This window comes from Channa argus, chromosome 3 (assembly GCF_033026475.1).
Source record: "Channa argus isolate prfri chromosome 3, Channa argus male v1.0, whole genome shotgun sequence".
NCBI classification, from domain to species: Eukaryota; Metazoa; Chordata; class Actinopteri; order Anabantiformes; family Channidae; genus Channa; species Channa argus.
The window spans coordinates 15212751-15228648 of NC_090199.1; the positions used below are offsets into that span (position 1 = coordinate 15212751).

At 37.2% G+C, this 15898-nt stretch overlaps 1 protein-coding gene across 1 annotated transcript; it reads right to left on the reverse strand.

The window, feature by feature from the left end:
- Window positions 1–340: 340 nt before the first annotated feature.
- Window positions 341–13326, reverse strand: wdr19 (WD repeat domain 19). Its single transcript, XM_067497760.1, has 36 exons — window positions 13216–13326; window positions 12308–12399; window positions 12123–12188; window positions 11871–11996; window positions 11594–11709; window positions 11377–11492; window positions 11103–11183; window positions 10886–10998; window positions 10614–10787; window positions 10456–10526; window positions 10187–10359; window positions 9468–9588; window positions 9242–9348; window positions 8984–9100; window positions 8169–8324; window positions 7539–7686; window positions 7053–7266; window positions 5907–6066; window positions 5697–5807; window positions 5474–5583; window positions 5327–5384; window positions 4839–4985; window positions 4580–4662; window positions 4412–4495; window positions 4177–4323; window positions 3871–3995; window positions 3585–3694; window positions 3421–3489; window positions 3249–3326; window positions 2917–3013; window positions 2693–2817; window positions 1984–2065; window positions 1725–1875; window positions 1425–1548; window positions 1271–1347; window positions 341–892 (listed from the first exon to the last, which is right to left on the reverse strand). The coding sequence occupies exons 1-36, from the start codon at window positions 13219–13221 to the stop codon at window positions 778–780; spliced, it is 4050 nt and encodes a 1349-aa protein (XP_067353861.1). The 5' UTR covers window positions 13222–13326; the 3' UTR covers window positions 341–777.
- Window positions 13327–15898: the final 2572 nt, after the last annotated feature.

A 15898-nucleotide genomic window follows, 5' to 3' on the forward strand; every position in this document is an offset into this window, starting at 1 on the left:
GAGGAAGCAGCCATATTTCAGAAGAAAACTTTTATATTATAATGGTTTCAGGCATATTATTCTCACATGACCAAACTATTTAGAAGTTTATTTTAAGAAATCCAGCTCCTTAAGAGTTCATGTGTAGTAGAATGAAACATTCAGTATAAAGAGATTCTGTATAATGCTACTTTCAGATTGCAGCAAGGTCAATAAATTACCCGAATAAAATTGCAGGTAAAATTAAGGCTACAAATAAGGATTGTTTTTTATTTATATCAGTAATGTTTTTCAATATAATTTGGTCTATAAAAAGTTTATGATAAGAAGCAACAAATCATGCCAGTTGAGAAGCTGTTGCTCATTCTTTCATTTAACTTTATATAAGGAGTTAAAATAGTTTAAAATCAACAGTTTGACAGACTGTACAACTAAAACAATAATTGAATATCTTTTTGTCAATCTATTATATAAAACTGAATATTAGTGTTTTAAATCGTTGGATCAATTATATTTAAGTGTTGGCTATGGCTTTGGGAATTTTGCTTTTGTATTGCCTTTTATAAACTAATCAATTAGATAACAAATAGCAGCCCTGTCAACTGACAAAGTTAACTATGCATATCTTTTACATTTTCACAGGTGTGAATAAGTAATGTGGCTAAAGATACAAAAACAAAAAGGTGTTTAAAATTCATTTACCTAAAAAAAGTTTTACAAATACATAAAATAGTAGTAAAATTTTGTGTATTTACACAACAGGGAAGACATTCACTTTATATACACAGTTGTGTTTCTTTACTGATCCAGGTCATCAGTTTGCAGGTATCTGGAACAATCAGAAATCTTTTTCACCTGATTTGCACTCAGCGCTTCAGAGCACATGGGACACACAGTCTCAGTCTCCAGCAACCTGAAAAAACAGTTGAATGTAAATTTGGTCATTTGACAATCACACTGTGATTGGTATCACCCATATCTGTTTCTGTCTGAAGATGATTAGCAGAAAGACTTAACAACTGGGAAATCCTGGTTCAGTCCAAACCTCTCACTACCAGCACCTCTAAAGCACAATAATTAATACTATGGTTTTCATAAAAAGACCACAGTATAAAAAAAATTTGAGGTGTTAACTGCTGCAACAATTTCCTGGTGGAGCTCAGTGACGTTATGGTAAAAAATTATAATCTCCTCTAGTTCTGGACTCTGTATAAGCCATATTTTCTTAGGTTTGGTCCATTTGGCATTTGGGTTTATGGTTAATTGCCATTCAGGCATGTGACAGACTTACAGAATGAACTGCGAGTAAAGAGCTGGGAATTCACAATGAGGACACGTGGACCAGTCTTCTTTCAGCATGTGATGACCCTGAGAATGATGTAAACAAAGATCAAATTATGGTAATAGTGTGGTGCTAACTTGTTTTTAAGTCTTAAAATTCCTACCGTTGCAATGCAGTAGGGCAGATTGTTCTTGCAAGAGATACACAGCAGTTCATTCTGTGGTAGCTGGAAGCCACAGTAAGGACATGGAGTAGTCTCCTCCTCCAGCTCTGATGTATCAGGACGTCTGTGGTGTGGATATGTGTATTAAAAGATTCGAGAAATCTTGTGATGAAATCAAATGAGGGAGGAATCAATCAGACTACCGAAGTTCAAATGTGTAGAGAAAAGGAGAGCGATGAGTGGTAGTTTGACAAATGTTAGCAGGAAGCACAATTTTAAGCTGCCTTTCTTGTAACTCACCGAACCATAGCCTCAATCTTTTTCCTGTACTTTGGGTCAATCTCATTTCGATACTCTGGTCTCATAAGCATGGCAGCGAAGCTGAAGGCAGAGTTCCTTAGCCCAGCACGATGACATTCGATAACTGCTGACGTTAGAATAGGAACAACATCTACACAAACATAGAAAAATTTGTACATTTCAAAAGATTTAAGCTCAATTTGTTTTTTTTACATGTACCTTGCATTAAAATAGTGCTTTTGATGAAATTTTCACTCACGCGCCGGAAACTTGCTGATATTGTTACTGACACGAATAAGCATGCGGGCCCCTTTTAGGTGGTCTCCTCTCTTCACGTGAATCTTAGAAAGAAATATATATAAATGTATAAAATTGTATATGTAAAAATGTATAAAATTCCATATATATACGTATATAAACATATATAAGTACATATACGTATATATACGCACATATATGTATATATGTACGTGTATATACATATATGTATATATACGTGTGTGTATATATATATATACACGTATATACATTGTGTGTGTATATACATGTGTGTATATATGTATATACGTGTGTGTGTGTGTGTGTATATATATACACGTGTGTGTGTGTGTGTGTGTGTATATGTATGTGTGTGTGTGTGTATATATGTATGTGTGTGTGTGTGTATATATGTATGTGTGTGTGTGTGTATATATGTATGTGTGTGTGTGTGTATATATGTATGTGTGTGTGTGTATATATATATATATATATATATAAAATTTTAAATAATACATGATTAACTGTCACCCTTTCCTGATTCTGACACACTAGATTTGTAAGAACTTTTGAAACACTTTTTTAGTAGCAATAATTTCAAGATTATTACAGGTTAATAAAATAAGATCTCCTTGTTTATGAGCTCTGAATCTCTGGATTTATGTTGTGAATTTCATTGATTAGATGAGGGTAATATCAATTTATCTGACCTTGACCAGTAGGTAAGAGTGGAGGGTCATCAGATTAGTGGCCATCTCAGCAGGGATTTTAATCTTCTGGGCCTGCAGCTCAGTATACATGCTAAATAGTACATCATGGGCATTACGGTAATTTCCTGCAGGGACAACAGGCAAAAAAATAAAAAACAGACCATTACAGCGTATTATGCTGGTAAGAACATCATTTTGCTTAGTGTTTGAGTGAATGTTTGCACCTGCACACTGCTCTTCTCTGGCAATGATGATGGCGGTCCGAGCCGCCTCTCTGTACTGTTGAAGTGCCATATACAGACGGAACAGGTATTTGGCATCCTGGGAGAAGAGGAATTGGGGGTACTATTTACATTATAATCAAGAGTGTCATTTTCATACATAAATGCACAGGGCAATAGTGTTGCAGTTTTGTTTTTGTTTGTGCATACATTTATTATATATCTAAACAGTGTCTGATTTAATGTAATTATGAAACAGTCTGAACTTACAGTAGCCTGTTAGAGGTATTATACCAGCAAAGGGGCGTAAAAACTACACTTCATTATCTAGTTACCTTGGGCATGCCGTCGCTCTCCCCCATCAGGTAATCTATCAGCTGATTTGTCAGGGAGCTGTCTTTGGCCTGACCCACCTGGAGTACACACAAACACATCAAAAAGCTGTTAATATACTTATATTTCTTTATATGAAAAAACAATTATTAGTTTGGCACAAAGAACTCGCACTGTTTCAATTGCCATCTCGACTGCTAGGTTGTCTTCAGTGTTGGGACACTTCAGGAAGTGTTTCAGGGCCTAAAAAAGACAGTGGGCAAAACGAAGATTATAACTGGTACAAGTAAAAAAAGATATACAAGTAAATAACTGAAATACTAGAAAAGAGCTCTTACTCTGCTGAACTGCCCACACTTCTGAAAGAACTTTCCAGCCTGCAGGTGTTTCTTTTCTCCCTCAAAGTAAAGAGCAATACTCTGGTAATCTTCCTGTGTTGCCTCAGAGCCTGAGAAACACACAGAAAGCAGTGCAAGTAATATGAATTAACGTGTAGATTGTTTGATTAGAATTGGATTGTTAAGAAACAGCTTAGGTCACTAACAAATATTACAACAGGAAATATCTGTGTAAAAACAGTAAAATATAGATACTTCAGAAACACACATTCCCACACAGACTGACCAATGATGTCTGCGTAGACCTCCATCTGCCCGTGCTGCTGTGCTAACTGGAAAGCTTCATCATTGCACTGAGACAGAACCAGAAAGTGGATGGCTGAGCCGTAGTCATTCAACCGCAGGAAGAACCTAAGACATACAAATGTTTAACATCTACTATAAAATGTTTTTTAAAGTAACCGTAAAAAAAAAAATTAGGACTGAAACTATCAGATTATTGATCATTTGCTTGTTCAACTGTCTCCCCTGGGAAATTTACAGATTTTCTCTGGCTATAAAACCATAGTTGAGTGCTTTTGTTTGTTTCTACCTGGCGACCATCTTTGCTCCGTCGGTGCTCTGCGTCTCCCTGACAATGCGCACAGCCTCCTCTGGGTTGTTCAGGTGGTCCAGCAGCACACGGATCACGTTTTCCCAGTCTTTTGCACTCTCGTAGGCCTGTGCTGCATCCTTATACCTGTATGACACAGGACACATCCTGTCAGTCATTCTTTCAGCAATTTAAGCATCATCAATAGGGACAGACCTTAACTTTAAGAACATACTTTCCATCCGCCTCCTTGGCCTTGGCAAATTGCAGGTGGATCTTAGGGGAGGAAACATGTGGGAGCAGCTCTCCTACCTTTGCCCTGAGTGGGGAGTAAAGGTAAAAAAAAAAACTGATATAAAGGAGGAGAGAAACTTGGAGGTGAATGAAACAGTATGAGTCTCACCAGTTCTTGCAACGAATGTAGACCGAAGCAGCCTTGTCATAATACTGGCCTTTCTCATAGAGCTGAGCAGCTTCAGAGAACTGCTGTAAAACACAAGAAAATATAAACAAAGTCAATTTTTGACATTGTTGATCACATACTTGCAGTGCTGCACAAAAAAACACATTATAGAGGACATACATAAACACATCAGATCACTGTAATCTTTTGCAAAAGTGTAATACAACCAGAAACAAAAGATCTAAGGCTGCCTCTTTACCTTCATGCTCTCCAGTATGGCTCCACATTCCTTCTTGAGAATTCTACTTGGGTGCTGAATAGCCTGAGCAGCTCCTCTCCTGATGTCACCCATCCTGATGGACATCCGGGCTACACCTGCCTGACATGCCTCGTCGTGGTCCTGGTACTGCATAGTGAATAAAAGATGGAAAAGGGAGAATAGTAAGAGAATAAAGTAACAGTTACTTCACTTCATTATTGTTCTAAATTCTGCCACCTCATACAAAACCAGAAATCCTAAGAAGAGAATCTGGTACCTAGTCTATCAGGAACTAAGTCTAGAAATATAAGAAATGTTCTTTTTCCAACAGCAGCCTCTTATCCTAAATGCAGTACAGTATGCATTTAAACTACACTTCAAATAAATATGTCACCATATTTTAAAGCAATCATCTGCAACTGCTACAACTAGTGAGAACACATGGACTGAGCACAGTGAAAAGGTTAACATAGGTATAATGCACTTACTTTATTATTGTTGGTCATGCCTTTTTCATAGTGTGCCAATGCATTCACGTAGTCTCCACTAGAAAGAAAGAAAGAAAGGCTTAGATAGAGTGTAGATCGATCAAGTCTACTAAATGATAAATATGTGTGTTGTCCATATGCACTTACATAAACTCCAGATGGGCAGCGTATTCTTTGGATATAAAGGGAATCTGGTCCTCTGCTAGTCTCTTGGCTAACATAAGAGCACTATCCCAATGCAACAGGTCTCTCCTCATCTGAAACACACACACACATATGAACACAAACAACTTTTAGCTGATAGTATGTTGTTCACACAACTGTAATGAATTACTTCACATGTCTTAAGGTGAGACAAACACAAGCAAACCTCCAAGGCAGCGATTGGGCAATTTGATGATAAATAAAGGTCCTGGGCCAGATTGTAGTCACCCAGAAACATGGCCAAATGTCCTGCAACTAAATTCATGTCCTCTATGCCCTGGACGGTGGGAGACACCAATATCAGACACAAATGATGAGACAGGACGAAATCTGTGTAAAGCACAAACACAAGCATAAATAAACCGGTGTTTTGTACCTGGATGCTCTGCAATGACAGGACCATGCCAACATTGCCACTCATTCGGTAGACCTGGATGGCCAGCTCAACTTCCATGTGGACCAGACAGGCTTTGCCTACCTCTGACCAGTCTGTGTTAGTGCCTGCAGCCTTACACAGATCCCAGGCTTCATGAAACCTGGAGAGAAACACGCACACACACACACACACACACATTTGCCCTGTACATATCTCAGACAAAAAATAAACAAAAACATTTTTGACAATGTATTTTCCAAAAATCTATAACCAGATTTAGTCCTCTCAATAAATTATCCCTGTACTTCTTCTTGGATCATTCAGTAACCAGAAATAATTTAATAAAACAGCAACAATATTTAGACAACACAAGTGGCATCACAGTCGGAGTGGGTAACAAAATATTTTTTAACTTTAACACATTGCTGGTGTACCTCCATTGTTATTTTCTTTGTATATTAATAGCCTACCCAATGTACGTCTTAATGTGGTTTTTCAAATGTATGCTGATGATGTCGTCATCTCGACTCTGACTTCAACAATGGCTCTTGTAAATGAATGGCTTTTCAAATCTTGCCTGTTACTGAATACCAAAAAAACTGTTTGTATGATGTCAACCAAACAACCAATGGACATGGAAAATTCTGGTGTCTTTTTTGAGAAGAAATGAACTCGAAATTGTAAATGATTTCATGTATCTTGGTGTGCCAGTGGATGCAAGAGCCATGTCAAAAGTATATCAAAACCAGTGAAATTCAATCTACAAAACTTTAAACAGATGAGGCCATTTTATCAGATTTGGTGCTGCTAGAATGTTTTTGCACTCTAGGATCCTATGACAAATTACGTACTGTATCACAAGCTCAAGAAAGGTTCCTAACAGGTAAATAAAATAATAGAATCACTTTACAAAAAGGCTTTAAAAAACCTCTCTCATTTCACTATTTTAATTTTAATCGTTTTAGTTTTGTTACCTGCCTAGGGACTACAGATACAAATTAGCAGTTTAGCTATAATCAGGCATGTTAACATATGCTGTTGTCTCAATACAGATGTTCATGAAAGTGCATTTTCCCTATCAAATACACAAATAAACTAAACTAAAAGCAACATTTAAAGAAAAAACTGATCTCGGATTAAACTGACCTCTTAAGCATGAGCGCCTGGGAAAGCTGCTTGCTAAGCTCCGGAAATGAATCTGTCGATACTCCAGTTGAGCGCTTGAGAAAGGAGTGTGTGCTAAGAGCAACTTCACTGGTCTTGCCGCTCGCTGTCTGACAAGTCAGCTCCCCATTGTGCAAGAGCAAAGGTTTCTGGGAAAAGAGGAGTGTAGTGGTCCCCACCAACACAACTCGGGGGCCTGGGCAGATAGAGTGAGGGAGCCAAGTCAAAATATGTTTGTGAGGCAATACTGTTATCAGTCTCCTACACTTACACTCTGGCAACAGGATTATTTTAGAGTTACTAGAATCTGGTTTAATAAAAAAATATATAATAATAATAATAATTTGTGGATTTACATATTAAAATATACTACTGAATTTGATGGAAAATCTGAGACCAATAACTTTTAATATCTCAAAAGGTTCAAGCGTGTACATGTGTGTATGAGTTTATGTGACATTTCCCTACCATATATGGTGGTTTTGTGAAGGGCATAGGTGTAGACCTTTTCACTGTCATAAGCTACAAACACTCCTCTGTCAGCATGCCAGTTGTCCCACAGCACTCCAGTGATGGTGGGAGAGAAGTTGGGAAGCTCCAAACAGGAGTCTCTTGCCTGGTTTGGACGCAAACACACAAAGACACATGTGCATTAGTTACTTGCCTGCACATCTAGTATTGTAGAGTCAAGTTTATTTAGTCTGCTTGAAGACAAAGGACAACTAAATCCAGCCAGTAACCATGACATTTATTTGATATGTTCACATATGGTGGGAACATGTTTATACAGGTTGTCTCAGTGCCCACCAAAGTGAGACTTTTATTAACAACAAATGCTCTGTATGACAAGGTAATTTAAAAACCATGAAACTTCCATTCTCCATAATTTGCTTGAATTTTTAATTGTTCCTTTATCAAGAGTCATAAATAATTATAAAGCATCTCTTCTTAAAACTATATTTATTCACAGAATAAATTACCACAAAAATCATTCCATACTTTGTTTCAGTAATATGTGAATAAACTCAAACTTAACTTTGTATGTATTTTATTTTCAGCTGATGTAAGGACAATTTGTAAGTTAACATTTGTACTGACAGTTGCAGGGGAAAGCAGGAAGCCACAGCTCTTGTCATCGATGAAGACCAAACGTGTGCCATTTAGGTCAGGGAACACTTTCCTCACGCCAACTGAATGGGTGTAGCTGCTCACAGTCTCCAGGTCCTCTATCAGGACACATACCACATTACCAGACTGAGACAAAGAAAGAGAGAACGATATGGTCATTCATTAGAAACAGTGACAGTTACAACTGCAAGCACAAAAAAATTAAACAGGCACTAATACATTATGGTAATAAGTTTTTCCTACTGTGAATAGTTATATGTTTCTATATGACTCTGTGTCAACCCTGAGATAGAAAAGCAATCTGTCTGGAGTGTACAAGGGAATGATGAGTGGGTTTTCCTTTTATACCCGTATAATTCTGGTTTTATGTAAATGTTAAGTAAATTATTCTGTCGCAATAAGCATTTCATCGCACGTCGTACTGTGTTGTATGTGTGTGACCTATAAAATCTGAACTTAGAACAGAAACTAATAATCGCGCTGTGACACAGTACAAGGCAGCCATCCCTAGTGTGAGTACGACCTCAGTGTGTACACAAGGAGCCTGTGTTGTTAACTGACTGTTTTCAGTTTGGTGATTAAAAAGTTAAAGATATTGAGATTAGGTGACTGACAACTCAAAATCCACCCTTCCTGACTTTTGATGATGAAAAAAATGAATATACAGTTTTGCACATATCAAATATAGGAGAGGAACATTCTGTATCAGACATGCATTTTTTGCAGAGCAACTTTACTAGGTACAATTAGAGGACTGACGGAGATGAGAATGTGGGGAGTCTTACATCAGTGCTGTAGTACAGGAAATCAGTGGTGAGGGCATGACAAAGGATTCGATCTTTTCGGTCATCATCTGGAAACAACTTCATCTGCTTCTTCTCCTCTTGATCTTTGGCTTCAATCTAAACATATGTGTACACACAGATGCACAGATCTAAAGTATATTCACCTTGAATACAAAAAATAAATGGCAACACTGTTAATAAACATTCATTGGTAAATAAAAAGACAAACACTGACACTTATGCATGCAGGTAACTCACCATTTGCAACTGCACTTTTCCCTCAAACAGAGCTGCTGCATAGTCTGAGTTAAGACACATGCTGGCTATTGTCCCCAGATACTCAACCTCCTTCAGTTTTATAAATCCTGAGAGACACCCAGCAGTTTGGTCACACTTATGTGCAGATGTTTGAAGGACTACATGAAATGCAACACACAACAATAGCAATGTTTTAAGGGTTAACCCATCATGCACACACACTCACCAGGTTCTTGGTCTACCAATGCATAGAACCAAGCTTTGTTGTTCATCCCTACAGCAACATGGTATGGTCCCACCGCAATGAAAGTGGGCTCAACTTCTACATCTATGGCAACAGGACTCTCCTAAATAATTCAGAACAAAAACATGTATATTTATACTTCACAGGTCACAGTAACACTGAATGTCTAATGCTTGCTGTAAACTTGTTAATTTTACTTATTACTATTTTCATGGAGATTATGTTTTTGTCTATGTTTACTAGTTAAAAGGATATCTAGACAGATTGGTAGACAGTTTTTATTTAAATCTGGCCTAAAGTTATGGTTCAAGTAATATTTGACTTACTGACTTGAAGTAAACATATGGTCACTTATAAAGCACCTTATATTCTATGCCCCTTGCATAATAAGGTACAGAAAATATTTAGATTTTTTCATTGTATGGCTCTTTAAAGCTGCCTGGCACATTTCTTCCAAAGATGAAATGTTCTTAACACTCTTCAACCACTTTTCCATCACCTGTTATCCAATTTTTATAAAATAAGGAAAATGCAGAATACTAATACTAATATTACTAATTTGGCTTGTGCACCCTTAGCAGCCTTTTTTGTTATAGGGTTGTATTTATTTATTTATTCCCTCTCTACATAAGTTAGTTTGAGATGGACTGTGTGACATTGTTTTTTATTTGTGTTTGCGTGTGTGTGTGGTTGTTCCTTACCCTTTCCACCTGGTTAGAGACTGTGACCTCTAGCAGGGAGGTGAGGTAAGCCAGTCGGGTACCAAAGCTGTCACCCAGGATGGGAAGCTTGGTCAGGAAGACATGAAGTGTCCCTTTTTGTGTGGAAATCGCCAACAACTGGCCATCATCTGTCCAGCTTAACTGGTCTAGTCCTGGAGTAAGAAAGTAGGACAAAATTAAGGGAGAAGTGAGTGGCAGCTTTAGGATTTCTCTTTGACAGTTTGAATTAAAAAAAAATTGTGTCTCACCTTTAGTCTCATCATCCAGTTGAATTACATTGCTAATATTTTTGAGCTCAGACAGCTCATGGATTTTGATGCTGCAACAAGGAACGCATGGTTTTACTTTTTCATGCTAACAAATATACAGAAATAAGGTACTGTGTCTTTTAAAAGCATGTGTGTACCTGTTGTCTCCACAGGAGGCAGCCTTGCTTAGTGCTGCTGAGATGGCAACACTATTGAGACTGTCTTTATGATTGTGAAACTGGTAGAGCTCATTCCCAATCTCCCTAATGTGAGTGGAAATAACCACAAAATATCCATGCGAGAAGCCAATGAGTATATACCCATCACCAAACCTGGAAGTGACAGAGAAATAGAAAATTCATTTTAAAACTTCCATTGGCCAAAATTCATATCTTTGCTTGGTGGTGTGATGTGTGGGAGTGTGCAGTACCAGCGATGTGACACGATGTTTCCATAATGATGTTCAAAAGTCAAACGTATCCCGTTTTCAGGGTCGTTGATATTGAAAATCATCAGTATCTTCTTACCGACGGACACACTCACCTGAAGTGACAGTAATTGCAATCAGGTAAATAGCATGACAAAATTACACAGAAACACAATAAAAAGAATATGGCTAATGAAAACTGCATTAAACACATACTTACAGTGTTTTCTCCTTGAGAGGACCTTTCATCTGTTTTCATTACTGAAAAATACATTTCCGCAGGCTCACCACGAAGTGTTATCTGGCCAGAGAACAGAAAGACAAATGGGATTTTTTAAAATTCATTTGTTAATTTTTTCTTCCTATACTTACGCTGTGTTGTAACATGTTGATATGGCCATGATTGGATAAAATCTACACAGTGTAACAGCTAAGGTGGCACTAATATTTTGCACTGCCTGTGCCACTATGTACTCATGCATATGTGTGACCACCTGTCTGATGGTGTCGCCCTCATGACTGCTGATGCTCAGCGTGTTGTCATCACTTCCCAGAGCTAGGAGATTCTGAGAACTCCAGCACCCACATGTGATCTTTTTGGTGTGTTTACCTAACAGCCGTGGAGAGAAAAACCGACAATCATTATAAAAGAAATAACTAAAGCTGAACAAAACCTTAGGTCTTTGTGCAGTTCTGTTTTATGGTTATTACCCAGTACAGGGATCTTGCGTGATGTCTGCTGATTGTAGATCAATAGATTTCCTTTGACTGTTCCAACTGCCAACAATGGGCCAGTCTTTGACCACAGGATGAGAGACATTTGATCTCTGTCACAATAAATGACAGCATTAAATAATCTCAGAGTAAAGGAATGATTAGGAATAATTTAAGTTCTATCAGCATTCTATATGTGTTAGAAATAAATAGGACCGCACTTAAATATTCAGCCTAAAGTATGTCAGAAAAATGTGATGCATGTGTGTCATACCTCATGCCACTGTCTATCTGAGATGTTTTATTGACACTGGCATCCCAGAGGTAGATGGAGCTAGATTTTGCAGCTATCACCACCAAAATGTCTCCATCTTTATCCCAGTCCATGCCCACACACCGACTATGGGAAGCAAGAGAAAGGATAAAAAGGTGCAAAGGAACAAGCTGTAAAATACTTTGAACAAAGTATTGCAAATAATTAGACAAAGTCAGAGGCTTTGGCTGTAAAATATCTTCTTACACTTACCCTGGCAGGTTAAGTTCAGTCACCTTGTGTCCATGTCGATCAAATATGTTTACTGAGTTGTCCTGTCTGCATGGTTACAAATTTCATATATATATATATATATATATATATATATATAAAATAAATAAATAAATGTACATTTAAGGAAACATTTAACACACTTTCTACCACAACAGTCTACTTACCCTGCAACAGCAATATAATTGCCAAGGGTCTTCTGCCATCTATACAGTATGTTAGAGCCTGCCCAGGCCTTTTCAGCGAGAATAAAAAAACTCTGCGGACAAGAACAATCCGTTCTAGATACGTTGTATTTGCAGAAAGAAATACAAATATGAAACATTATAGTATAATTTAAAGTTTTCCAACATAATTTGAAAATTCAGTCTTCACTCCACAATACTATGAGGATATAATATACAGTTGGGTGCAAACGTTTACATCCCCTTACTATGAAATGGTAAACACTAAAACAAAGACTTTTTTTATATTTAATCCATTTAGCTAGAACAAGAATGTTACTTTATTACAAATGATTTAAAGGTCATTTTTAATATGGATGGGGGGGGCATACTTTTAAACTTGTATATGTTTCAATATTTTCTAATAATAGGAATAAAATGAAAAGTTTTCAAAAAATAAAAACCCTGTAACGGAAAAAAAAATTAAGGAACCTCCGAATCCCTCTTTATGTCAGAAAGATGTGCAATAGATGTGTGTAGTTGTCACTGCCTGTCTCAGTTGTGACACTTGTGAATAATCGAACTATCCTCACATTACATTTTATGATGTTATTAAAAAGTGCATGGTCCTGTTAGATGCCCTGGCGTATGGAAAATGTCTTCAATTGGCTAAAGTTTTAAACAACAAAATACATGGTTTGATATAAGTCAGAGTAAAACGTTACACTACATTAGATGTTAGCTGTTAGCTTGGTTTTCAAGAGGAGCCTAGCTAATGAACGCTACCGTTAGCTAGTAGCGTATTAGCTTGCGTTAGCTGAACTCAGTTAATGCGCTCAAACTCAACACACTCACAATGATAATGACATGATGACATAATGCTGTTTATCAGCTCTTTCGCTAGTACCAACCTTCATTTTTGTAACAATAATTTGATCGTTTAACGCTGAACTTTAAATCGCTGTTTTCTTTTCAAAGCATCTTCGACAGAACTGTGGTGCGTATCCCACAATGCTTCACTCTACAGCGTCTACATCGAGAAATGCCATGACAACGGTGGCCAACCAATCAGAAACTTCCAAAGCTGGCCTGAGCTGAATGACGAGAGAGCTTAAATTTTGTTTAAACTGGGGAAACTTGGTAATTAAAACCTCTATCTACCTAGATAAATGTTACAGTTACTTACAATAATGCTGAATCCAGGAAAGTCTGTTACTCTGGAGTCGGCATTTCTGATGCTTACTGTAGCACTGTAATACAATGTTAGTCCTGTTTTCCACTAAAAACATTTTTGAGCTTTTGAGTATTGATTTTACATGCTTTACTTATTGTATTTATTCGTATTTGTTGCATTTTAATTTAACATTTTTTGCTGAATAACTCTTTTTGATTCTAATATACTAATTGTATCTTTATTTTTATATTTTACTGTTGGTGACTCTCTTCAGAAAGACAGTCACTGGTATCTGTGAGATTCTTGCTGGAATTCCCTACTCAGTAGATATTTCGAAAAGACATGTTCTGTCTAACGTGAAAAAGGTGCATTGTTATATTTTCATCTTGACACTAAACAAAGCACTCCCTCGGGGTGATCAGACACTGTCAGAAGTCATGTAGATTTAAGATCTCCAAGGACAGGAAGCTTCCACTTTGATTAAGCCGAACAGATTGTGAAGCTGAATCTCACAGTATTTCTTCTCTCTCTTTAGAAAACATATTTGAGAGCAGCATATAGAGTGAGCTTTAAGACATTATACACATTCTCTCTGAATGTGCAGCCAGCTGTGTTTGTTGAGAAAATACAGTATCTTGCTTTACACATAAGAGCCCAGCCACTGATCTATGGTCTGCATCTGTCCTCTAATGCTCCAGAATATGACAGCTGTAACAATAACTGCCTTTAATAACAGAACAGATATTTTTATTATATATTATTTTCCAAACTTCAGAAATTATGGAACTGACTGTGATAGAAATTTTCCTTCTTGGAAGAATTGTAGACAGAACTCAGCGTGATGAGCCATCTCAGTTTAATACATGCCGGCATGGAAAAGAACACATGGACGTTGGGTGTTTTTTGTGACTCGTATCTCTCAAACCCCTTCTATTTATACTTAAACCCAAGAAAGGAACCACCCTAACAAAACATGAATGACGAAACCAGGTGCACGCAGTTGACAGTCATCAGTCTTGTCCCTTTCTAGGTTATCTGAAGGTTATCAGTTGTGAAGTAAATAAAAACCTTTTATTTCACCTTCTTTTGATCTTGTGACCCCAGAACTCACTATCTGCTACATTGCTTTGGGCCTAGTAACAACAAATTGCCTGCTGTCATCTTAAGCAGTCCTCCAAACACGACCCAACTCTGTGACCTCTTCAATAAGCCTGACTGTTAATTATCTAACAAACATAACTAAATTTACTCTATTCCCCCACACTGACATTTTCTATTATCAAAGTACTTTTCTTTGCAAAAATTGTCTATTCACTTTATATATGATCCCATAAGGTGTTTGGGTCCGAGTGAAGCTTGTTTAACATCCTACAGGCTGCTCATAGAAAGCACATTGCAATGCAGCTGCAGTACATAAAGTAAAGTAAAGTACATAAAGTCTAAAGTCTTCCCAGCTAAAACTGTTACTGTTACTTTCATGGGCAGTGTTAACTTCTTCGTGTCTGTTCTTTCATATTCCCAACCTTATACCATTCTCCAGTCAAGTATAAAATCTTGTTTTATAGTTTGTTAATGAAACAATTTCCTCCTTATTTTTTTTATCATTAATTACACATGTCATCTTATTAAAAACTAACACTTACGGCTAAAATGTATAATACACACGTTTAATTTATACTTGTATGCAACTCACAAGGTGGTACTCAACTTGTTAGTCTAGCTGAATCAGAATGAACAAACTCAGAATGGATCATTATGTCTTAAGTTTTCTATCAGTAAACGCTGTAAAATGTCAGATGTTATTGTGGTTCCACCACAGATCCAGTAGGCGACAGTCTTGTACAATATTAATAGCATGACAGTTTTGTTAATATCTGCCTTTTTAATATCTGCTTATTTTTTCTGTTTTCCTATAAGCAACATACAGTATGATGCTCTTATAAAGGAAAAAAACACCATCTTCCCCATTTGTAAGAACTGTACTTTCCTTCTGTCCATCTAAAATTAATTAAGATCCATTTCTTTTCTGGTGCTATTTCATTATTGATGAGACGCGTCAGAAAGTGCTCTGTGACACAACAGCTTCTGTACCTTCTCATCTACTGATGGAAGGACACAGCTTTTTTTTCTGAACAACCCTGAGTGCTGGGATGAAATACCAGCTGTGTGACACATATATTCCCAACTGTGCTTTGGCATGTTGAAGCAGAATACACCCTGCTGACTCAGACCTCATTAACATGCACCGAAGGCAGGAGCTGTATGATTTTCAAGCAAAACAGTAAAATTAGAGCTCAGAGGTGAAAGAAAATTATGAAAAATGAATGCCACAAAGACAATAAACCCCAAGTGAGTGGAGCAGATGACTGTCCAATACATTGTGCATTTTTCCAACAACAAAAAAGACAAATCAGTTTTAA

What these genes read in the sequence shown, in the direction of transcription:
- wdr19 (XM_067497760.1), bottom strand. An exon ending in AACATCGTGTCACATCGCTG is followed by an intron (nt 10,788 to 10,885) that starts GTACTGCACACT and finishes TGTCACTTCCAG; the next exon opens with GTTTGGTGATGGGTATATAC. An exon ending in CTTTACTCGCAGTTCATTCT is followed by an intron (nt 893 to 1,270) that starts GTAAGTCTGTCA and finishes CTGTTTTTTCAG; the next exon opens with GTTGCTGGAGACTGAGACTG.